At 44.8% G+C, this 23,265-nt stretch overlaps 3 protein-coding genes across 8 annotated transcripts in view; 2 read left to right on the top strand and 1 right to left on the bottom strand.

Annotated features, from left to right (window-relative positions):
- CRH (corticotropin releasing hormone) overlaps positions 1-10,109 on the bottom strand; it is a 200,799-nt gene extending 190,690 nt beyond the window's left edge. For 2 of the 4 annotated variants that reach the window (XR_011543375.1, XR_011543376.1), the window contains exons 1-2: positions 9,990-10,109; positions 1,854-1,991 (exon numbers count right to left, since the gene is read on the bottom strand). The gene's annotated coding sequence lies outside the window, so the exon portion shown is untranslated. Of the gene's footprint in view, positions 1-1,853; positions 1,992-6,871; positions 7,007-9,989 lie in introns of those variants that run through there. The other 2 variants (XM_070631567.1, XM_070631568.1) reach the window with 2 other exon arrangements.
- RRS1 (ribosome biogenesis regulator 1 homolog) lies at positions 7,105-8,693 on the top strand. The gene has a single exon (XM_008526669.2). The coding sequence runs from the start codon at positions 7,105-7,107 to the stop codon at positions 8,200-8,202; it is 1,098 nt and encodes a 365-aa protein (XP_008524891.2). The 3' UTR covers positions 8,203-8,693.
- Positions 10,110-10,141: 32 nt separating the features above from the next.
- Positions 10,142-23,265, top strand: part of ADHFE1 (alcohol dehydrogenase iron containing 1) — a 34,508-nt gene continuing 21,384 nt past the window's right edge. The window contains exons 1-7 of one of the 3 annotated variants that reach the window (XM_070631558.1): positions 10,142-10,238; positions 17,406-17,443; positions 19,260-19,306; positions 20,839-20,892; positions 21,075-21,229; positions 21,375-21,571; positions 23,137-23,214. In XM_070631558.1, coding sequence (XP_070487659.1) covers positions 10,180-10,238; positions 17,406-17,443; positions 19,260-19,306; positions 20,839-20,892; positions 21,075-21,229; positions 21,375-21,571; positions 23,137-23,214 — 628 coding nt within the window. In that variant the 5' untranslated portion in view covers positions 10,142-10,179. The remainder of the gene's footprint in view (positions 10,239-17,405; positions 17,444-19,259; positions 19,307-20,838; positions 20,893-21,074; positions 21,230-21,374; positions 21,572-23,136; positions 23,215-23,265) is intronic. The other 2 variants (XM_070631560.1, XM_070631559.1) reach the window with 2 other exon arrangements.

Raw genomic sequence — 23,265 nt, 5'->3', positions numbered from 1 at the left:
TCTTCAGCATTCTCATCTATAAAATGATTTTATCTACCTCCCAGGCCTATTGTGAGGTTTTATAAAGAAAGTGCCTGATACATTGTATTTGCTCCATAAATACTGGCTACACGCCTTTATTCATATTGTTACCATCTACTGGAACCCCCAACTTCCTCATCTCATCTATTCAAACTCTACCCAGGCTCCAAGGCCAATCCACATTCCTCTTCTTTCATAAAGCCTTCACCAATTACTCCCTCTAGCCTTCATTGATCTCCCTCTTTTACAGCACAGTAGTTCTTAAGCTTGTAGGAGAGGGGTAGAGAGTCACAAATCCCTAAGAGAATCTGATGGGGGAAAAAAGATCTTCTATCCATAAAAACACACATGCATACACACACGTTTGCATAAAACATCAGGGTATTCATGTCCCTCTGAAGCTCACCCATGGAACCCCAATTAAGAATCCCTGTCTTATAGTCTATGTTTCACCATCACCCAGTCTTTTCTCCTGAGGTCATCTTAATGAAAGCACAGAATACCACATGGAGCTAGAAGACATAGAGAAGCTAGTGAAGCTCACTTCATAGATAAGGGCACTAACTCATAGAGAAGTGAAGCGATTTACCAAAGCCACACACAGCTATGGAGTGGCAGAGATGGAGCCAGAACCTGTCTCCTGACTACACCTCTAGGGTTCTTTGCAAAAGTGTGTTTGAATAATTTATCTCTGACTCACAGAACTCTAAAACTGAGAAATAATGTTAACCCATTTTTCAGATGATGTGATGATCGCTTGGGGAATTTGTACCCATGCAATTAGGCCAGAAATCACCAAGACTCATTCTCAGAATGATACTGACTAAACATATCAGCAACGTTATTTTTCATTCTGTTTTCCTTCCTTGTACTGAAATTCTCTCACTAGCTTTCTCTGAAGCAACACCAAACTAGGAAACACAAAGCTGCCCTAATTTTATTATTTTAGGGAGTTAACTTTGAAGCTTTCTTTAAAACTTTTCTATAATTGTAATAACCAAAGAATATCATCAGTTCCAGATCTTGGGCCAGGAGAGACACAAATCAGTCCAATCCCCAACCTTTCATTCTCAGATCTGACTTTACCAATATAAATACTTTTATAAATATTTACAAATATATTTTCTATCTTCTTCCCTATAAGACAATTTTCCAGAACAACTAGCAAATAGTAAAATGGACTATACCTTGCTCATTCTCTACACTACCTTCCAATACTCAAAGTAATTTAATGGTAAGCAAAGAAAAAAGAAAAGTATCATGAATAACCTACAAAACACAATAATCAGCATCCACATTATTAAAAACTGATGAGCACTTGTGTAGTCACAGTCTCCTGTGCACTTAGGGAGCAGTTTTACTATGTGGAGTCATACACTCAGCCTAGGAAATGAGATAATTGACTCTGGGGGAGGTTTGTAAAATGGGATATATCAGTCAAAAACTTTAATCAACAAGCAGGAAAGAAAGCACTTTATCAGAAAATAATATTGGAGCACCTGAAGAACACAGATTTTTAACAAAAGAAAAGGATCATAGAGATGAATCGTAAGGGCCCTCTTCATTTTCCAGATGAATAAATGGAAGCCTGAGACCTAAACTATCTCCTTTGAAATCCACAGGCTTTTCAGAGAAGGAAACCAGGACCCACCATAAAAAGTCATAAAAAGTCATTAAAAAAAGAAAATTCACACTAAATCTTGAATAATGAGGCAAGTGAAATAAATAGTGGAAAATACCAGGAACATTATTTATACATTCTAAATAATAAGCCCCATTTAGGCCTTGGGGGAAAGTACACATGCCACAAGCAACTGGATCTTGTGCATTACCAAGTGGCTCAGGGAGCTAGACGAGACTGCGGTGCTGTCCCTTGGAGACCCTGGGATGCTGACAAGAACACAGCGACACACCTACTTGCCACTAAGAGGTTCTTTCCTTTGCTGTCTTCCTTTGGCAAGTAAAAACACCTAGAAAACGAAAAGTGTAGGTTATAGAATTTACCACATATGTGGTCATATTTTTAGATTTCTATCCATTGTTTTTATTTTTCATAGATGTATTCTAAAAAATGATGGGTTAATAATGTTTAGAAATAATTCTTGGTTAAGAGGGGCCAAGAATTAATGTTTATTCGGCATAGCTGTAACTTTCCTGTGTATTCTTAATATTGCATAGGTGGGAAATTTAGAAGAAAAATTTGATTAATACATGTTTGTAAATGGTCTATGATTACAAAGATAAATTGAAGGCTGCGTGGCAACAAAGTTGCTTTCCTGAGGCGAAAAGTACTCAGGACTCAGTTGCCTAATCTGCAATAAATCTAAAGTTATTTACAAAAAGTGTTCCGGATTTTTGATTAAGAAAAACACAAAAAGATTTCTTACTCATTGCAATCTTACTTCATAAATTAAAATATAATAGAAAATGTAATTTAATAATGGATCTACATTTTCTGTTGTTGTATTCTTTGAATATAAATATCCCTAAAATTCTGGAATTTCAGTTTTCCTTTTTATATCAATCCTTCATTCTCATATTGAACTCCTTATAGAAGTCAAATCTAAAGCCTAATACCAATTTCATTCCCTTGGGATTTGGTGATGAAGTTTTAAGAACGGTGCTTACCTACCATACAGGTAAGATTTCAGCACGTGTAGAAAACTGCATTTGTCAATTTTTGAAAAACAGAAACCAGCGTGTATTTTACAGTGAGCAAAACAACTTAGGTCAATTCCAAAATGCTACCATGATTTTTACTATCCTAAAATCCAAAGTACTTCCTAGGCAAATGCACAATGTTTGGTAATTTTTCTACCTACACTAACTACATAAAATCTTAATGCTATACCTTCTTTGTTCCTTTTTAAACAAAAATAATGGATCTTTTGTATGGGTTTCTGACTAAAACTGACGCACATGACGACAGATTTTGTCTATGAATAAGAAATTTTCAAAATTAAATTTTCCCTTCAAGAACTTCCAAATTAAAATTATAAATCAGTAAAAATGAACCATGTGGAAATAATGTAAGCATTTTAAGAGTCTTTTTCTTTTTTATCAAATTACTGGCACACTGAATTTCCCAGACAAAATACTCAAAATAACTGTGTTCACAGCAGGACTGAAGAATGGTTGAATCATCCCTAATAATTTTCACTACCAAAAAGGGGCAAACGTTCTTTAACATTTAGAAAGTAAATCTAAGTTAATGCAGTATCCAAACAATAAAGAAAGACATTGCTTACAAATGTGTTTTACTGACCAAAGTGTGCTTTGAAAGAACATGAAAGGTATTCCTTTCATGTCTGTACCCTACTTGGGGGTGAGGGGGGGTGCGGATCTCCCTATAGGTTCTCTTTTGTTAACGGAAAATTTCCAACAGTTGCTACAAAAATATAATTGTTGCTTTTTCTGTCCTGCACCTCATTTTTGCCTTTCTTGAGGAATATTCTTAAGGTTCTAGAGAGAAAACTTAGATGGAAAATAGGAGTGGGGAAGAAATATTTGGAAAACAAGCATAAAACCATCATGCCATGTGAGTAACAAGAGGTGTTTGAGGCCAGATCATGAACACCCAACATCAAGAACAATCAGTATTTTGTTAGGTAGAGAAGGGAGTGTTTGAGGAGAAGAGTGATTTGGCCAGATCTGTGGGAGATAAATCTTCAGGACCGGCCTGAAGAGAGAAAGGCGGCAGGAAACTGTTAGAACGCTCCTGGGGTAGCTCCCTGGGATCAGCCAAGGGCCTGCAGGAAACAGGGAGCAGTCGAGCTGGGTAATTCAAGAAAGATCAACAAAGGGAATATTACAAAGTTGTGGGCATGGTTTTAGGAAACTCGAAAAGAAGAGTGGTACAACGACGAGAGCCACAACCACCCCCAGGCCTGCAGGAACCAGAGGAGCCAGGAGAGGGTGGCTGCCACTCTGGAGAGGGCTGCCTGACTGGAGCTATCACTTCCAGACGAACCAGCCAACCCATGGCAATCTGCAGAGGGCTGGTGGCATATGTGCCCTCACCGTACCCTCTTCACACCCTCTGATCTTCTGTCACTGCTTCCTGCTGGCCACATCCAGCTGGAAGCCAGTGGCAGAGAACAGAGTGGACAGAAGATCTACAGAAGCAGCTGGAAGAGACCCAGTCTAGGCGTAAGGCCATAGCAGTGGGACTGGAAAGGGTACAAAATGAAGATACATTTAACAGGAATTTCTGCCTGAGTAAATTTGGAAACGGGAAGAGAAAAGTCAAGGATGATGTCATAGTTTTAAGCCCAATATACTAGACTAGAATGATAATAACATCAACTGAACCTATTTTTACTAACCATTGTATTACTGATACCCAGCACAGTAACTTGGGCATGAAAGGCTTTCAACAGACATTTGTTGGGGGGAAAAAAGTGGATGGATGGATGATGGAAGAAGTGAATTTGAAGGAAGATGATGTGTTATGTAGTTTTAGACATACTGAGGTTAGAGGATGGTGGAAGAGCTCAGCACATCCCTAGTAGGCTCTCTTTTTCTTGAAACTGCACAGTCGTGCCTAACATAAAGATGATATGAATGCAAGCTGGAGACCACCACTCACCAACTTGCCTCAGTAAGATTTTTTTAAAGCCCTAAACCCCAATCTTACTAGTTGTGCTCACCTTGAATCTAACACAGCCAACATTAATCCTTTTTTAATTGAGACAAGGTTATTTATTAGGCTTATTTTTTTCAAGTAATCACGTATTGATTACTTATTATGTATCCAGCACTATGCTCAGCAAAGTGGAAGGAAAAAATCAGTCTCCAGTCATTAAGGAAATTAAAATCCACTGGGACTGTAAAAAATCATTGAGCATAAAACAATTAGAGTTCAATTAAGAGCTGACCTGCCTGATTCAAACCAAATAGCATTTCATCCAGTGAGAATTGATACTGTTCAACATCGGTCCACATCTGCTCTTTTTCCCCTAACTCAGAAAACTGACAGAGGAGCCAAATCTTACATAGTTGTATTTCTTATTAAAGGCTCAATCATGCCATATTGTAAATTTCTCTTTACTTCTCTTTCTTTCCTGCTGTTTCATAAGGTCTCAATAATCTTTGTATCTAGTGTCTGGAACACTGTAGTCATTCAAATGCTTGTTAAATGAATGAATAAATCAGAAGCTAAGCCAAGCCCAGAGTAGCTGTCAATGTCCTTAACTCTCTCCTCCGGCAAATCCTGAAAGCTTTAGGGTTCAAGGCAGTCACCTATTATGGCCTTTGACCTAGTCTTGGCCCCACAGGATGATTGGTTTAAAGACTTGGTGCTGAGTGTTAAGGCAAAGGCTCAGAAAATCCCCAGCAAATCCTAAAATGCTTTAGAAAAAAGGAAGAGAGAAGGTTCTAGCACAATGCCAAAAGCACAAAATGTGCTCATTACACGTCTGATGAGTGAATGAAAAAAGGAGAGTTGAGGAAAGATAGTGAGCTTAAGCTGAGACCAAACTCTGGGGGCAGGTGTGGCAGAGGGGGCTGTATCTAAAGCCCTCTCGAGCAGAAACTCAATTGAATCTATTTCCTAACAGCTACTATGTCCACTGCTATGGGTTAATTCTCCAGCATTACCCCCTCTTCACTACTCCCAACCTCCTGTTAAAGGAAAACAAAACCTGTAACCCACACAGTCAGTGGTGCCTCCCAAACTTGACTGTACATGCTCATCACCTAGAGATCTTGTAAAAAGGAAGATTTTGAATCATGACATCTGGGGTGAGGCCAGAGAGTCTGCATTTCTAACAGACTCCCAGGTGACGCTATGATGCTGGTCAAGAGACCACACTGGTGAAATATCAAGAGCCTGGAAGACGTTGCAGAGAGTATAGGAATATGTATGTAGTCTTAATGATGTGAGTTGAGATTCCTCTGCTCCCCCATTTCCAGCTGCATGACTTTAGGCAAGTCATTTTACCTCTCTCAGCTGTCACCAGTGGAATATGGTGACTAATAATAGCTAACACTTATTGAGTGCTTACCATGTACCAAGAACTAACGTTTCATATTTATCAGCTTACCAGTAGGACTTAGGTTAATCAACCTGTCCCCAGGTAGGTTCAGTAAACCTCGATCTTATTCTAGGTAGTCTGACTTAAGAACCTGGTGTTAATCACTGTACAGGACTGCCTCTTCAGCTTAGTTCCCAGAGCCATTATGAAGATTAAATAATAATTGGTATTTAGCTAACATATATTGAGCACTCATACGTTCCAGGCCCTAGTCTAAGCTCCCTTGGGGGCATATTAACTCACTTATCTTTATACCAGCCCTAGGAGGGTACAGGTTTTAAAACAGGCCCAAACGAGTCAAACAGCCGAAGGTCAAACAGTGGCACAGTCGGGACTGGAACCCAGGCAGTGGAACTGCACAGCGGGTGCTCTTTTGCCACAAGCCAGCAGAGGATGCGGCCCGGGACTCTGGGTTACCAGCGATCAGCAAGCTGGGGTGGGCGCACACCCGCGCCCACTCAGGGCGGTCTAACTGCCAGCCCCGCTCGCTCCCAACGCAAACCAGTCTTCTTCTACACTCGGCTTCCTGCATATCTGTGACAAGAGTCCTTCTCGACCCACACGCCCCATGAGCGGGTAGAGTCTCTGGCGAAACATAATTTGTCTAGTCCCAAGAAGGGCTGATTAGCTAAACATCCTGATAACGTATTTACACTGAAATTGTAAGACAGTCGCTCCAGACCCCTTAACCAGTGGCCCCAGATTAGCACCCCCACCGCCCCCAACGCCCTGCGCCGCCGCCGCCGCCTGGGAGGCGCGGTCCCGATCAGGCCCTGGAATTTGTCGCCTGGGCTCCTCGCGCCGGCTCCGCCTACCTCCGGGCGCGTTCGCAAGGGCCGCCTCTAATCCCATCTGCTCTCCAACACCGCCCTCTGCCGGCCTCTTCTCGGGCCGCCCGGATTGTGAGCCAGTTCCGGGCGCTCCGGAAGCGAAGCTTTCTCTTCCGGAACGAGCGTCTGGGCGCCCGCACGTGGTTGTGTTGCCCTGCTCGAGCCGGCACTGGCGGAGAAGTGATTGAACTGTCCTCCCGGAGCGAGTGAGCCGAGCCATGGAGGGCCATAGCGTGGAGGAGCTGCTGGCAAAGGCGGAGCGGGACGAGGCGGAGAAGCTGCAGCGCATCACGGTGCACAAGGAGCTGGAGCTGGAGTTCGACCTGGGTAACCTGCTGGCCACGGACCGGAACCCCCCAACGGCGGTGCGGAGCGCGGGACCCACGCCGGAGGCCGATCTGCGGGCCCTGGCGCGGGACAACACGCAGCTACTCATCAACCAGCTGTGGCAGCTGCCCACCGAGCGCGTGGAAGAGGCGCTGGTGGCGCGGCTGCCGGAGCCCACCACTCGCCTGCCGCGCGAGAAGCCGGTGCCCCGGCCGCGGCCGCTTACACGCTGGCAGCAGTTCGCGCGCCTCAAGGGCATCCGTCCCAAGAAGAAGACCAATCTGGTGTGGGACGAGGTGAGCGGCCAGTGGCGGCGCCGCTGGGGCTACCAGCGCGCCCGCGACGACACCAAGGAATGGTTGATCGAGGTGCCCGGCGGTGCCGACCCCATGGAGGACCAGTTCGCCAAGCGGATTCAGGCTAAGAAGGAACGGGTGGCCAAGAACGAGCTGAACCGGCTGCGTAACCTGGCCCGCGCGCACAAGACGCAGCTGCCCAGCGCGGCCGGCATGCACCCTACCGGGCACCAAAGTAAGGAGGAGCTGGGCCGTGCCATGCAGGTGGCCAAGGTCTCCACCGCCTCTGTGGGGCGCTTCCAAGAGCGCCTGCCCAAGGAGAAGGCGCCCCGGGGCTCTGGCAAGAAAAGGAAGTTTCAGCCCCTTTTCGGGGATTTTGCAGCTGAGAAAAAGAGCCAGTTGGAGCTGCTGCGAGTCATGAACAGCAAAAAGCCTCAGCTGGACGTGACGAGGGCCACCAATAAGCAGATGAGGGAGGAGGACCAGGAGGAGGCGGCCAAGAGGAGAAAAATGAGCCAGAAGGGCAAGAGAAAGCGGGGCCGGCAGGGTCCAGGGGGCAAGAGGAAAGGGGGCCCGCCTAGCCAGGGAGGAAAGAGGAAGGGGGGCTTGGGAGGCAAGATGAATTCCGGGCCGCCTGGCTTGGGTGGCAAGAGAAAAGGAAGGCAACATCAAGGAGGAAAGAGGAGGAAGTAAATTGCACCCGCGAACCCGTGTAAACCAAGAACTATACTAAATTTTAAGTTCTGCGTACTGTACTGTAGGGGGAGATGCAGAAGAAGGTGACCGATACCTTCACTGAGCTTGAGGTTGAAGGGATAGAACTGCCCTTCCCTCAAGATATTGTGTAAGTGTTGGACTCTCCAAATTAATGTTTTTCCCACAACCAAGACTTTGGAGATTAAAGGATGTATTTGAGGACTTAAGAATTAGGGAAAGAAGTTGGTCGAAACTGAGAATGAGTTCTGTTTTCAGACAGACATCTTTTTCCTTTTTAACTTTTGGATATGGTGTGAGGAACAGTTAGTCATGTTTTGAGCCTTAGATTGATTTCTTTTATTCATTATTTTTGTAACAAACCTGTGTATTTATCAAAGTCAGGGGGAAACAGGAAGATTACATTTTCAGAACTGGAGTTACAAGTCACTGTTGTAAAGGTTATGTAATAAAAGTATATCTGTATCTAATGTTGCTTTTAACTTTTTGGCTATTGGTAGAAATCTTAAGTAAAGCCAGTGGCTAAGATACCTGGTACAGATTATTTTCACTTACTTTCCAAAACACATAAAGCAGCTAAATTCACTTTTTTAGAAAAGGTCATACTTTTTTTGGTATCATAATATTGAAAGTGTAGTACAACTGGTGTCTCTTCAAAAAAAGATCATGCTTTTCAACACTGAAAACACTGATTTGCTGTAGATGATAAATTTGGGCTTCAGTAAATAATGGTGGTAATCCTCATTAATCCAAAAAGTACTTAATTCTTTCTCAACATTTACATCTCTAATTTTCTTTAAAGCTCCAAGTAGAGTCTGGGGAAGAGAGAAAGAAACCAACAAAATCCTTAATTGGAACATTATTATCTTTAGATTCATTTTTCGAATTGACCTTAGCTAGTTTGTAGGAGGTGAAATGTTTATAGCTATCCTGGGTCTCTCCCTAATTGATCTCAGTAATTCATCTTTGTAAAAATACCTCCTGAAAAGGATTTATAGTAGATTCGACAATCCAGGGAGACTTTTTTGCAACTGTTATACCGCTGAGAACCACTATTAGTCTGACAAGTGTCAGAAAATTAAAATTGGGAGTCTTTCATTTTTTCAGTGTTGTCTCACTTTTATAAGTTAATTTTAGAAATTGCTATGAAAGAAAAGATTAATTCGGATTTCATGATAGGGTACTGAAAACACAGGTGTTCAATTGTTACTGTCTTAGGATACTTTCTGATTAAGTTAAAGTGGAACTTTGCAATCACTGATCAACTTTTCCACTGGGACACGGTGCACCTGGCGCTCCCAAGCCCTCCGAGGGTATAGTGTAACCATGGAAAGCTTTTAACTACTGATGAAGCTATCTAATGATATCCTGAACAACTTCATCAAAAGCCAAGCCATTCATAGAGCACTTAACGCCTTTTAAATTCTTCTCGAGTGTCCGGGTTTTTTGTTGTTACTCTTTTTGTCTCGGGATTTTTCTGTTTTTTGTGTTTAGATTTGCTTCATTTAGTAGTTGGACACAACAGTGGCCCTGTAAAAAAGGGCCTCGGGCTCTTTGCAAGGTTCTTGTTTACTGTTAAAACAGTTTGAATGCAATGTCTTAATAATTTATTCTGAAATACTTTAAGAAAGAAAAATAACATTTTAAAGGAATCAGCGGAAAAAGAATGTCCTCGGTTCTCTCCCTTTCCCCACGTCCCCATCATGTGAAATAGAGAGTTTTACGTAGAGAGACGTAAGGAAGTACCCAAGAGCCTACGGAGTTACCTTTACGACAATTTCAAAGGTGGATGTGGAGACTTGTAGCCGAGCACTTGAGATTTTGACCCGTGGGAAAATGGTCCTGAGCCACCGGGGTCCTGGCGGGGCGGGTGGGGCCGCGGGGGCGGGAGCAGGAGGCGGCGGCCGGGATTGGCCGGCGCGGGGGGCGGGGCCGCGGGGAGGGAGACGCGCCGCCATGGCCGCCGCCGCGCGCGCCCGGGTCGCGCACTTGCTGAGGCAACTGCAGCGCGCAGCGTGAGTGCGGGGCCCGGCGGGCGGGAGGGGTACGGCGGGGAGCCTCGGTGCCCACGCAGCCCTCCTGGGCGTGACCCGCCCGGGCCCCGAGCATTGCATTCTTCCTCGGGTTCCTTTCCAGAAATTGGGGAAGGGGTGCCGCTGCGCGCCGGCGCCGTGCCCCGGGCGGGACGGCGTTGTCGCAGAGTGTGTCTTGCAGCCACGCACGGCACGCCGAGGCAGGTTTTACTTGTCCTGCCCTTAAGGAAACTTAAGGCCCAGAGAGGACAGTGCCTGGTCCCACGTTGCGGTAGCCAGTGGAGAACTTGGCTCAGTGACCAAGACAAATTCATGCCCCGACCAAGACGTGTATTGGTTGTATGTCATGTGCCAAGAACTATTCTAGGTGCTGGGAATACAAAGATGAAAGACTGGAGCGGTGTAAAGTCTAGCGGGGGATCTCGTCGCCGGACGGGGGTAAATCGGGCCTGTGCGGAGCACCGCGGACAGAGGGTGTAGAAGAGACAGAGGGATGTGAGAGGGAGCTTCCCTCCCGGGCATGTTCAGGGAGGCAGGGTATTAAATGTTAGGGCATGTCTGACTCCCTCTCTGGCAATGCCAGGTACATAGTAGCCGCCTGATAAAGGCATGCTGAATGTCCAAGTGTCCAAGTTGACCTAGGAAAACATGGAAAATCTTGAGCGGCCTGGTGGAGATAAATAAGGGGAAAGGAGGGAGACTAGAGAGGAATTTCAGACAAAGGGAAGAGCAGCACCAGAGGCAAGCGATGTGGTTCCAGGATCTAAAAGTAATTAAAGTCTGGACCTACCCTCCTAGGAGGAGGTGAGGATGCAGAAGACTGATGGTGAAAGACAATGAGTAAGAAAATAGCTAACACTGGGCACCTACCATGTGCCAGGCACCATCCTACACACTATGCATGTACAGTTAATAGTCACTCTAGTCCTTCCAACAACCCTATGCCACCCTGTATTATTATCTTCATGTTAGAGATAAAGGCATGGAGAAAAATCATTTGTCCAGTGTCACATACTAAGCAAATGGCACAGCCATAGGTTGAACCCAGTTATTCTGGCTTCACGGTCCTTGTTCTCAGTCCTCTGCTAAGAAATTTTCATTGTGTCCTGTAGATAATGGAAAGCTATTGAAGCAATAATTCCCACTGTGAAACACTAATACCTTGAGATGCCCCCATGAAAAAAGAATCCCATGGCCGAATAAGTTTGGGAAACTAAACACTGCTGCATCACCCTGTGGAGAGTCAGGATATACACGTGTGCTGATGGTCACGAAGGGCTCTGAGAAGTGCTAACAAAGAGTTTAGCTGTATTTACTCTTTGTCCTAAACCTGTGTCACCGTAGAACTCTTTATCAAGCAACACCATTCATATCCCTTGGAACCAATGTCATGTCACACGTGTTTTTGGAAGGGTTGCATGACAAAGGAGTGTGGCGTGATTAGAATTATGTTAGAGCTTTCTAGGGTTAGTGAAGAGTGGAGAGGAAAGACTAGAGGAAATTGTAGTGCTCCAGCTAAAAAGTCCTGGCTTCATGCACTAAGGAGAGGCAGCCGGTACAAGCGGGTAGATATGACAAGTATTGAGGAGTTGGTTAGAATCAGCAGGATTTTGTATCTGATTAGTGAGACAGAGGGAGAAGTTGAGGTTTCTGGCTGGGGCCTCGGGTGAACAGTAGGGTCATTTACTCAAATAGGGCCTGTATGAGCGTGAGCTTCAGGAAGAAGATGATAACTTTAGTCTTGGGCATTTTGAGTTGGAGACGCCTTAGATACAGACAGATGAAGACTCCTAGCAGATAATTGAATATATTGTTCTAGAGTTCAGGAGCGAGTTGGGAAGTCATCCTGTGTATAGAGGACAGTTGAAACTGTGGATGTGGAAGCAAAGACCTTGGCAAACTGTAACCCTGAAGAAAGGGCTGAGGATGAAGTCCTGGGGAGCAGCACTGTTAGAGCAGGAGTAGCAAAATGGTGCTTTGTTTGTTCTGCACGTGTTTCTTTTTTCAATAGGGTAAGCATTTAAAAAGTGGGAGATCTAGGGGCCAGCCCGGTGGCGCAGCGGTTAAGTTTGCACGTTCTCCTTCGGTGGCCTGGGGTCCACCAGTTCGCATCCTGGGTGCAGACATGGCACCGCTCATCAAGCCATGCTGTGGCAGGAGTCCCACATATAAAGTAACGGAAGATGGGCACGGATGTTAGCTCAGGGCCAGTCTTCCTCAGCAAAACGAGGAGGATTGGCAGCAGATGTTAGCTCAGGGCTGATCTTCCTCAAAATAAATAAATAAATAAAAAGTGGGAGATCTCAGATAAAAATCTTAGAAAATTGGGAAATGTCATCATTGGGCCCACTTTCATTTGGGGAAGGTCTGCCCGGGCTGAGGGGGAGTGGAGGCCACCTCCTTTGGACAGGGCAAGCACGCCAGCCCACCGTTTACTCGACACAGCAGCCATGTGACAGCAAGCTGCTCCGGCCTCTCAGTTAGGTTACTTGTCAGCCCCCTCAGGCATTTAGATTTGCAAATAATTTGCACCTTGAATGGAGGAAAAGGAATCAGCATTAAAGGGTAGGAGGCCAGAGAGGTGGGAGAAAGTCCAGCGGGGAAGGACATCACAGCCCCTGCAGGTCTGCAGCATTCTGGTCCCTGGGGTAGGGCAGGGAGCAAAACAGCCTCACATCCCCGGCACTTAGGTGTGCGCCTAGGGTGGATGGGATGGACAATAAACTAGTGAGTAAAACTCAGAGTATATTAGAAGTGGGTAGGTATTAAAGAGAAAGTAAAAGGGTGTTAGAGGAGGGGATGCAATTTTAGAGAAGATTGCCAGAGAAGACCTCACTGTATTAGTCCCCTGTTGCTGCTGAAACAAATTACCACGAACGTGGTGGCTTAAAACAACACACATTTATTCTCTCACAGTTCTGGAGTACAGAAGTCCAAAATCAGTTTTACTGGGCCCAAATCAAGGTGTCAACAGGGCCACACTCTTCAGAGGCCATGGGGAGAATCCATTATCTTGTTTTTTCCAGCTTCTAGAGCTGCATGCCTTGCATTTCTTGGCTTGTGGCCCCTTCTTCCGTCTTCACAGCCAGCAATGTAGCTGTTTCAGTGGTCACATTACCTTCTTCTGTGTCAAATCCCTCCACCCCCCCCACCCCTGTTATAAGGGTGCTTGTGATTACATATAGGCCCCACTCAGATAATCCAAGACAATCTCTCCATCTCAAGATCCTAAACTTAATCACATCTGCAGAGTCCCACTTGCCATATAAAGTAACATTCACAGGTTCCAGGAATTAGGACCCGAATATCTTCAGGGGCTCAGCTGACCACACTCACCGAGAAGGTAACTTTTGGAAAGACCAGTGGAGGGAGGCAGCAAGCCATGTGGTTCTCTGGGAAGGTATCTGGAGGTGCAGTATACTTGGCATTGTTTCAGAAGAAGGGGACTGGAGCAGAGGGAGCAAGGGGGATATGAGGTCAGAGACATTGGGGGCCCGGTGGTGGTGGTCAGTGATGATGCCAAGCTTTTTTGGCCTGAACAACTGGAAGGACAAAGTTGCCGTTAAACTGGGAGAGAGGAGGCTTTGAGAGAAGAACAGAAGCTCAGACTTAGGCAGGGAAAATGTGAGATGCCTAACAGACATACAAGCGGAGTTGCTGAGTTGAATCTGGAGTTCAGGAGAGAGGCCTAAATGTGGAAGTCATCAACATAGAAAGTATTCAAGGCCATGAGCCAGGTGAGGTCCCTCAGGGAGTGAGTGTGGAAAGAAAAGAAAAGGGTCCACAGGCTGAACCCTGGGACCCTCCAGCGTTCAGAGTCAAAAGCATTAAAAGAAATGAGGCCAGGAGCAGCTGGTGCAGTAGGAAGAAAACCAGAGAGTGGTGTCCTGGAAGCCAAAGGAAGACAGTGTTCCCAGGGAGGAGGGAGTGAACAGGAGGATGCTACTGCAGGTCGGATGACACGAGGACTGAACCAAGAACTGAGCGGTGTATTAGTGAGGTGGAGGGCATTAGTGACCTGGGAAGCTTGTCAGTGGAGCAGTGGGGCAAAGGCCGACTGGAGGAGGTTCCAGCGAGAATGGGAGAAGACAGATTAGAGAGAGCAGGTATAGTCAGCTGAAGGGAAGGACAGAGGTGGGGGCAGCAGCAGGAGAGGGAAGAGGGACAAGAGGAGGTGGTGGTTTGTTTTTAATATAATATAGGAAATATAGCATTTTCATGCCGATGGATAAGATCTAGTAGGGAGGGAAATTTTGATGATGCAGGAGAAGGAAAGCAGAACTGCTGGTAGTGATGTCCTTGAGTAGATGAGCGGGGCTCAGGTTTAGTGCACTGGGGTGGGGGGTCCTAATACGAGGAGGAAAGCCAAAATGACTGGGCAAGAGCCAGAAGGTGGTTGGATGAGGGGCTTGCTCTACCCGGGGTTTCCTCTGCTTCCCAGGAGGAGTGCAAAGAAGCCTGCCAGTGGTTTCAGGCCATCCTAAGAAGGTGGGGGAGCCCACAGCCTAGTCTTCCTTCCCCGGGCCAGGCTCTGTGTCTTGGCACACCACGAAAAGAGAGAAGGTCAGGGGATTTTACATGTCTACACTTACTTATTTACTCATTCATTCAGTCCATATTAAGGGCTTACTTTCTGCCTGGCACTGTGCCTGCTACTGCAAATGTGGTTGTGAGAAACGACAGCTCTTGCCATCACAAAATTTACAATCCAGTGGCAGGTGGAAACAGGAAAACAGCACCAACAATACAGTGTGGTAACAATTTTAATGGGGAGGGAGGCGTGGGTACTATGGACCACAGAGAAAGGGTGTCTACCAGGCTCTCGGGCCTAAGGGAAGACGGCACAGGGGAAGTGACATCTGAACTGACATGCAAAAGAACCCTAGTTATTCAGAAAAAGGGGGCGGGGGGAGGTGGGGGCGAGTGTGTTCCAGGCAGAGGAAATAACAAGGACAAAGTTCTGGGGAAGAGAGTGAGTGTGGCCCGGTCAAGGAAAAGAACAGAGTTAATTTTTCAAGAGCTCAACCCGGGAGATGGAGGGCCAGGCTGGAGAGGGCAGCAGGGCCAGTGAAGCAGGGCCAGGTCTGAACTTTATCCTAAAATCCATGAGGAGCCCTCCAAGTACTTTTAAACAAGGGAGTGACATCATTGGAAATATGCCCCTGACCACAGTGTGGCAAAGGTGGAGCCAAGAGAAGCCTGTTAGGAGCTCCAGAGTAATCCAGGTGAGAGACGACACAGGAACTAGAGACTGGCAGAGAGCCCCAGAGACGAGGGTAGATTTGGGTAGAGAAATATCTGGGGCCTTGATGCATGGCTATAAAGGGTGAGGGGTGAGCCCAAGATAGAAAGAACCCAACATTTAAGGAAGGGGCAGATTGGAAAAGGAGCCAGAGAAAGAATAATTAGAGGAAACCCAGGTGAGTAGGGAGTCGTGGAAGCCAAGAAGAGCGGCTCCCCGGTGCAAGGAAGGGTGGCTCAGTGTTCAGTGCTGTGAGAGCAAGGGCCTAGGAGGTCTGAGAAGTGAGGATACAGCAGCCAGATTTCAGGGGACCGAGAAATGTGAGGGAGGCAAGGAAATGGAGCCAGCCAGTGTAGGCTGGGAGTGTTAACCAGAGGGTGGGCAAGCCGGAGGGGGCACCCCAGGGGGAGACAAGCTGGAGGGGACAAGAGGTTGAGAGTTTTAAGCATGAAACTCATAACTATGATGACAAGGATCCAGTGAGGGGGAAGACTAGGAATACAGAACAGATGGAGGTCCCGAGAAGGCAAGAGGGGATGAGATTCAAGCCACAAATAAGAAGGAGAAGAAATGAATTGAGGTAGCCTCAAAGCTTAAAAAATATAGAGAAGGGGAGAAGGGTGAAAAGAAGCCTGTGCTCCATGGTCCTGCGCGTGGGAAAGCTTTCAGTTTTCTTCTTCCCCTTGCCTCTCTTTTCTTGTCCTTGGAGGACATGAGGCAGGGAAAGCCCTGGAAAGTGAAGCCCCCCTGTGAGGGATAGCACGTTGGCCCCGCCGCCTGTCCTGTCCCCGCGGAGCCGGCGCAGTGGGTAGGCAGCGGGTGCCCTGGGAAACTCCCAGCGCTTGGCGTTCCCAGCGGTGCCCACCAGATGGCAGCCGTGACTCATGGGAGCGCTAGCACCGCTGCCCACGGCTGGCTTCGCAATTCTCAGTTTTTGAGATCTTGACCACCGTTGAGTTCAACCCTTTTCCTCCCTTCCCCATCCTCCCCCTCAGATGTTTTCATTCCAAATTTGAAGGGGGCTGGGGGCTGGGGGCTGGGGGGCGGGTTATGCACTCATGTATCTACCAGACCCCTCTATGACACGGTCCCCATCGGATAGCGAGCCCAAGAAGGGAATGCCCAAGCAAGAGGAGGCGACAGGGCCAGGGAAGGGGTACGGAAGCCAAGGGAGGGAAAGTTTCAAAAAAGGAAGACATGGAAAGTCTGTAGAGAAGCGGACTGAGAACTGAGAGGTGAAGGATTCGGTGAGAAGGTGACAGATGTGAGAGCAATTTAGGCGGCAGAGACGATGGTGGTCCCTGGTCTCCCGGGGAGGGGACCAGCACGCGGAGCCTGAGCCGTGGCCGCTGGTCGCTGCAGCTTGGCAGAGTAAGGACGGAGGCGCGAGGTGGTGACCAGGGAGGCCTTCAGGCCCAGTGAGGGCTTCCTGGAGGAACGGGCCCAGCGCCTGCTTGAAGAAAAATTAAACCACTTGAAGACAATGGGGAAATACAAGGAAAGAACGTGGGGGATGGGAGATGAGGCGAGAGTAGTTAATCTTGGGTCAGTTTGGTCGAAGCTCCTAACCTCGTGAGAGCTGAGACCTCACAGAGACCAGGGAGCCCATCTTAAACTTAGTCGTATCCCCAGAGTGCTCATCTCTGCTCCCCGAAGACAGGCACTTACTAAGGGCCGCTTGAATAATTCCTGAAAGAATGATCCTACAACCCTGGAAAGATTGAATCAACTTTTCGTCCATGGTGATTTCTGGGTTTTTTTTCCATTGTCCACTGTTTGCCAATAGCTACTACTCTGATAGCATCTTAAGAGGAGAATGCAACGTGAGTTATTTTAAGGCTTCTTGTGTTTTGGTTTTCTAGTTTCACTTTCTTTTTTTTTTCTTTTTCTTTTTTTCTTTTCTCTAGATGCCAGTGCCCAACTCATTCTCATACTTACTCCCAAGGTAATAATACATTTTGTATTTTTAAACTAGCCACAATTTCGGTTTCCACGGTTGGCACTTACAGTACATTTGGGCAAAGTGTAAAGCAAGAAAATCAAGACGTGAGAGGAAGGTTGATGAAAATGGTTGGCTTTTCACTTGAAATTGATATGTAGTTCTAATTATATGATGTTAGCTAAATGTAGGCTACTGATGATGTGTTTGGCTCAAACATAAGCTTAATGCTATTTATAATGTTTTTCTATTTTAAATAGAATTATTTGCCAAAGCTAAAAATGGTGGCACCAATGTTAAGACTGTCTGAGTTCATCAAATAGAATTAATCAAAATGAAATCTTTGGAAGGTTCTAACATCTCAAAAAAGAAAGAGGCTAAAGAACAAGGTGTTTCCTTGAAGGAAAAAACTCGTTTGTATCAATTTTTTAAATTAACATTCTATTTCTAAATAATTAAAAATAATGACAAAAGTTTTCACTTCCCACAAACATCTTAATCTTTACCAACTCCATTGTCCACAGAGCAGCAGGAAGCTCATTGTGGCTTCAGCGTGTCCTCAGAATGTCACATGAATTACTGACACAAAAACTGATTTCACCTCTTAGAAGAAGAGGTCAAATCTAAGCTGTGAGGCAAGGGATGGAAAGGTAGGGCCTACCCCTACAGGCCCCAGAGCACAGAGAAGCCTGTTGGGGCTCAGAACAGATAGACTGACTAACTGAGGGCTTTTTCCCAGCCTGTAGAAGGGTGTGGCTCACCCTTCAGGACAAACCAAGGGACCTCCTGGTCGTTAACGGCCATCCACCAGGCAGAAGCCCAGACTTTTGGGCCCTCATGGATATAAGCAGGATTTTGCCTTTAGCTGGTTTTCTCCAATTCTTAGTTGGTGTCAACAAAGAATCAGTAATTTCCTATTTGAGGGAATAAAATTAGTAATTTAGAAAAAGATACTCTCACTGTTTTGTAAGACCCAATTATGTCTTTTCCTAAACTTTAGTAACAGGAGTAATAGATTTTTTCTTTAAAGCCTATAGGGATCAAAGAAATTTGAATTTTGATTAAGGATATCTTTGCCCCCAGGGAACCGAAGGTGAAGGTAAATTATTGTCTAGCTGTAGTCTCTTTTTCTCAAAAAAAAAATGGAATTGCAAATTGTTCTGTAGACTTTTTTCCAACATTACCACTGACAGGACTAATACAAATAAGTAGATAAAAACAAGGATAAAATTCATTCATATTGTTATCGCAATATGACAGAAAATCATTTTTGCCATAATAAAACAAGATGCTTTGCAAAGAAATATCAGTTTAAAAATTTTTGTTTCACAAAGAAAACTAAATTTGTCATGTGCATAAGCTTGAAAAATATAAATATCTTACTGTGATAAGTAACCTCCATGAAAAAAATCCTAAAACAAATGGTTACAGTTGCTATAAGAAGTATAAACAGGACTCTGATTAATGAATTTGCTGATTTAGTTGTTCTCTACCAATAACCTAACTCTAGAGTCTAGAGGATTTTTTTTCTAGAAGATTTTTACAGATTATGTTTTCAAAAGTTTTAAAAAGTATTAAAATTTCAGTGGAGAAAATATTTTAAAATAACTATTTTCACACAATCAGCATCAAGTTAGCATTACATTCTCTTAAAATGCAGGTTTTAATTTTGATTGGATATGCAACAGTGGAACCTGCAAAATATGTTTGCGGCTTCAAGGGTATGCTTATGTTCACTGCTGGAATACCAATTTACTATCAAACAACAATATTTTTGCTTTGTGTTTGAGGCCTACTCTGATGCTAATTTTTACGTTTCTAGCTCCTGGACTTCCAGCTTCTGGAAAAACAACAGATTATGCCTTTGAGGTAGATTTAATCCATCCATCCTTTTATGAATGACCTGAAAAACTACAGCTACAGTCTTTTGCTAATGCATTATTATCTCATTGAACTCTGTTATTGATTGATGTTCCCTCATCTTATTATTTGGTCAGGCTCTATTTAGCAAAGTACTTTGTTAGGATAATGGAATACAAGTCTTCTGATAGCGTGAGTAATGGCTAGAATACTGTCTTGTGTACAGCCAATAAAATAGGACAAATTCCCAGTTCTACAAACTCTCCAACTTATATAGGTTGCATGCTAAATTGTCTTTAGTTTTGTAATTATAACAATCCCAAAAGAGGTCCTAGTAATCTTCTGAAGCAAGACTAAAGGAACAATTAATTCCGATGAATTTTTATCACACTGTAATTACATAACTATTTATTTAAATCCCTGTCTCCTGCTGATTCAGGAGTCAGAAATTAAAATATTGCCAGGGGCCTGACAGTTAACGGGCCATGAGCAGGCTGGGTGAGGACGGTGCTTAGTTCTCTGAGAGAACTGGCCCATCGGAAGGGTGCGGCCCACGCTCAGCCCCACGTGAGTGCTACCACACCAGAATCCAGCCTGCTGTTGCCCGATTATTCAGGAGAGATAGAAATCTGGAAAGTCACGCTGGATTTTTTTTTAATCTTGATTTTTAAAGTAATTATCCAACTCAAAAAAAAGAAATTTGGGGCCGGCCCCGTGGCGCAGTGGTTAAGTTCGCACATTACACTTCCGCTGCCCGGGGTTCACCAGTTTGGATCCCGGGTGCGGACATGGCACCACTTGGCACACCATGCTGTGGTAGGCATCCCACATATAAAGTAGAGAAAGATGGGCACGGATGTTAGCTCAGGGCCAGTCTTCCTCAGCAAAAAGAGGAGGATTGGCAGCGGATGTTAGCTCAGGGCTAATCTTCCTCAAAAAAAAGAAAGAAATTTAAACATAGTGTGGATCAAACAAAACATGTCTGGGCCAAAAGGGACCCATCATGCATCAGTGTTAAAGCTCTTCTCTCAGCTGTAAACTTTGTGAGGCCATGTTTCTCTTGTTCATAGCTGTATTACCAGAGCCTAGCGCAGTGCCTGGAACAGAGCAAGCAGTAGTATTGGTTGGATGGGAGGATGGATGGATGGATACATGCATGCAAGCATGGTTGGATAGATGAATGGGTGGATGAGTGAATGAAGGAGTGAAAAATACACAGAGATAATAACATTTAAATTGGAAAATAAGAAATTTGAGAGTTAATTTAAGTGTGGAGGCAAGGGAAGGCAGGCATTTCAAGCTGAGGGAACAATTGAGGGTTTATGATGTGTTTGGGAAAAGAGAAGTAATTCCAATGTGACTAAAACCAAAGTTTGCTTAAGGAAATGTAATGAGCCTGAGGCCAGCTGGGGGGTGACCTGGAAGGCCATGCTGAGGAATATATACTTTATTCTCTAAATAATGAGGAACCATTTCAGGATTTTAGAAGTGCAGTGGCCAACTCTCTAATATACCCTACACCTGAATCTTTTTTTTTTTAGATGGCTGTTTCAAATATTAGATATGGAGCAGGAGTTACAAAGGAAGTAGGCATGGCAAGTATTTAAGATTTCTACAGTCTTCTACTACGAATATTATATGTCTTTTAAAACAAGTGCATATGGACAACAGCTGAGTCCTCTGTTTTTAAAAATGGACAATGTTAAGTTTGCCAGAGGACTCTATTACAGTTCTAGTTCGATCAAACCTAACTTATACATTGTTTTTGTTATTGTAGGACCTGCAAAACATGGGTGCTAAAAATGTTTGTTTGATGACAGACAAGAATCTCTCCCAACTCCCTCCTGTACAAGTGGTTATGGATTCCCTAGTGAAGAATGGCATCAACTTTAAGGTTTATGATAATGTGAGGGTGGAACCAACGGATAGAAGGTATTTTGTTGTTGTTGTTATTTACTTTAAGTGGAAGCCAACACATATCCCTGTTGCTTAAAACTTGCACCAGGTCTTGTTTAATGGCATGACTATTTATTTCTGAAAAATATGGCATAATGGCTTTTGTTTTTCCTTCTCCAAGCTTCATGGAAGCTATTGAGTTTGCCAAAAAGGGGGCTTTTGATGCCTACGTTGCTGTGGGTGGCGGCTCCACCATGGACACCTGTAAAGCTGCTAATCTGTATGCGTCCAGCCCTCACTCTGATTTCCTGGATTATGTCAATGCCCCCATTGGGAAGGGAAAGCCCGTGTCTGTGCCTCTTAAGCCTCTGATTGCAGGTAAAGACTGTTTGTTTGTTTTGTTTTGCAATTGGCAAATGGCCTTAGGAAAGATGCAAGCCAGTAATTTTAGGGTGTATGTTTCCAAAGCTTTCTGATTTCTTCATTTCAGTGTAGTACCTTGTTTTGAGGTCAAAACAGCAATTCATTCATGTTTAAAATTCTGATCTTCATAATTGCTCAGATAGAGACAGTTTGAGTCAGTAGTAGGAAAGTTTGCAGGTTTTAGCTATGAAGTCACTATGTGGAGGCGGGAAGAACCTTGTTTACATATTATTAGATCTCTCTATTGGCAGGTTTGTCTTCTAAACCCCTCTTTGTTTGGTCCCATTTTGCCAGCCACTATGGAGTTTAAGGGGAACATTCGCTATTATTTTTCTGGTGTTGACTCAACCCTTTCTTCCACATAATGGCTCTTCAGCTGACCTGGGGCTTTGTCTCTGCCCTGGGACATGTGGCCGGCCTGGCTGCCTCACTCTGGGAGACATCTGCTTTGTGGATGCCTGGGGCAAAGACACGCAAATCCAAAGCAGAATAGCTTGTTGTCTGTTCCACACAGCCCTTCGGATCTTTCGGTCTTTTCTTCCCACTCATTTATGGCTATTAGTGTATTACTGTTTAAAGTTTTATAGCTAAAATGCACTAACTGGTAACTGGAAAATAGTTTAAAGTTTTATCCTCTCTCTTCTCCCCCCTTTGCCCCCATTGTGAGTGGGCCTGTGATGGCATAGGAGTGAGTTGATGGCAGATGAACTCCTTTGACGTGAATGAGCAATCAGCAGGGAGCAGCGTAATTGACGTCTGGCAAGTGGAACCCTCTGGTGAAACTGTGTCAGCATCACACAGAGGGGTGATTAGTAAAGTTTAGAAACTTGACACAACTACAAAACCGCGGAGCCCAGCAAAGGCAGAGCATTACTGTGCTTGCTGCCAAGAGGGAATAAAGATGTCTTTTAGAGATGGCAAATACGAGTTCTCTTACTGGAGATGCCCAGCAGCCCCCGTTTGCATACCCAGCTGCAGCTGCTTAAGCTCTGGCACTGGAGGAGCCTGGGTTCCCAAAGCTGCTCACTATTAAGGCAGAAACAGACATTACACGTACGTGTTAAACACACATGCACATTAATACAGGCATGGGCATCATACATGCATTAGGCATATATACATGTTAGCATAGACGTGGACATCATACATGCATGTTAGCACAGATACAAGTATCACACACATCAAAGCACACATGCATGTTAGGTGTGCATACATGTTGATGCAGACGTGGACGTCATCCATGTTAAACGTGATACATGTGTATTAACACAGACACTGCCATAACACATGTATGTTAATGCTAACACAGGCCTCAAACTGTTACACATACATGTTAATGCAGACACAGGCATACATGTGAGGCGTACATGCATGCTAACACAGATACAGACATCAGGTGAGCAACAGGGGCAGCAAAGCTTCCTTCTCTAACTTTGCTCCTTATTTCCTAAGGCTGAATTAAGTATCTCCACTGGCCTTTATTTAGATGCTTTATTAAAATTAATATTATTTTGTTCAAGTCCCAACTACCTCAGGAACTGGGAGTGAAACTACTGGAGTTGCCATTTTTGACTATGAACACTTGAAAGTAAAAACTGGTAAGAACTTTGCCTATAAATTTTTTTTTTAATTCTTTCTCTTACTTATCA

This window comes from Equus przewalskii, chromosome 8, assembly GCF_037783145.1.
Source record: "Equus przewalskii isolate Varuska chromosome 8, EquPr2, whole genome shotgun sequence".
Taxonomy (NCBI): Eukaryota; Metazoa; Chordata; class Mammalia; order Perissodactyla; family Equidae; genus Equus; species Equus przewalskii.
Note: the sequence above shows the minus strand (reverse complement) of the source record. Positions and strands in the feature narration are given on the sequence as shown.

Bases quoted from the DNA above. Each gene is read 5' to 3' on its own strand.
- RRS1 (XM_008526669.2), top strand. From the start codon at position 7,105: ATGGAGGGCCATAGCGTGGAGGAGCTGCTGGCAAAGGCGGAGCGGGAC.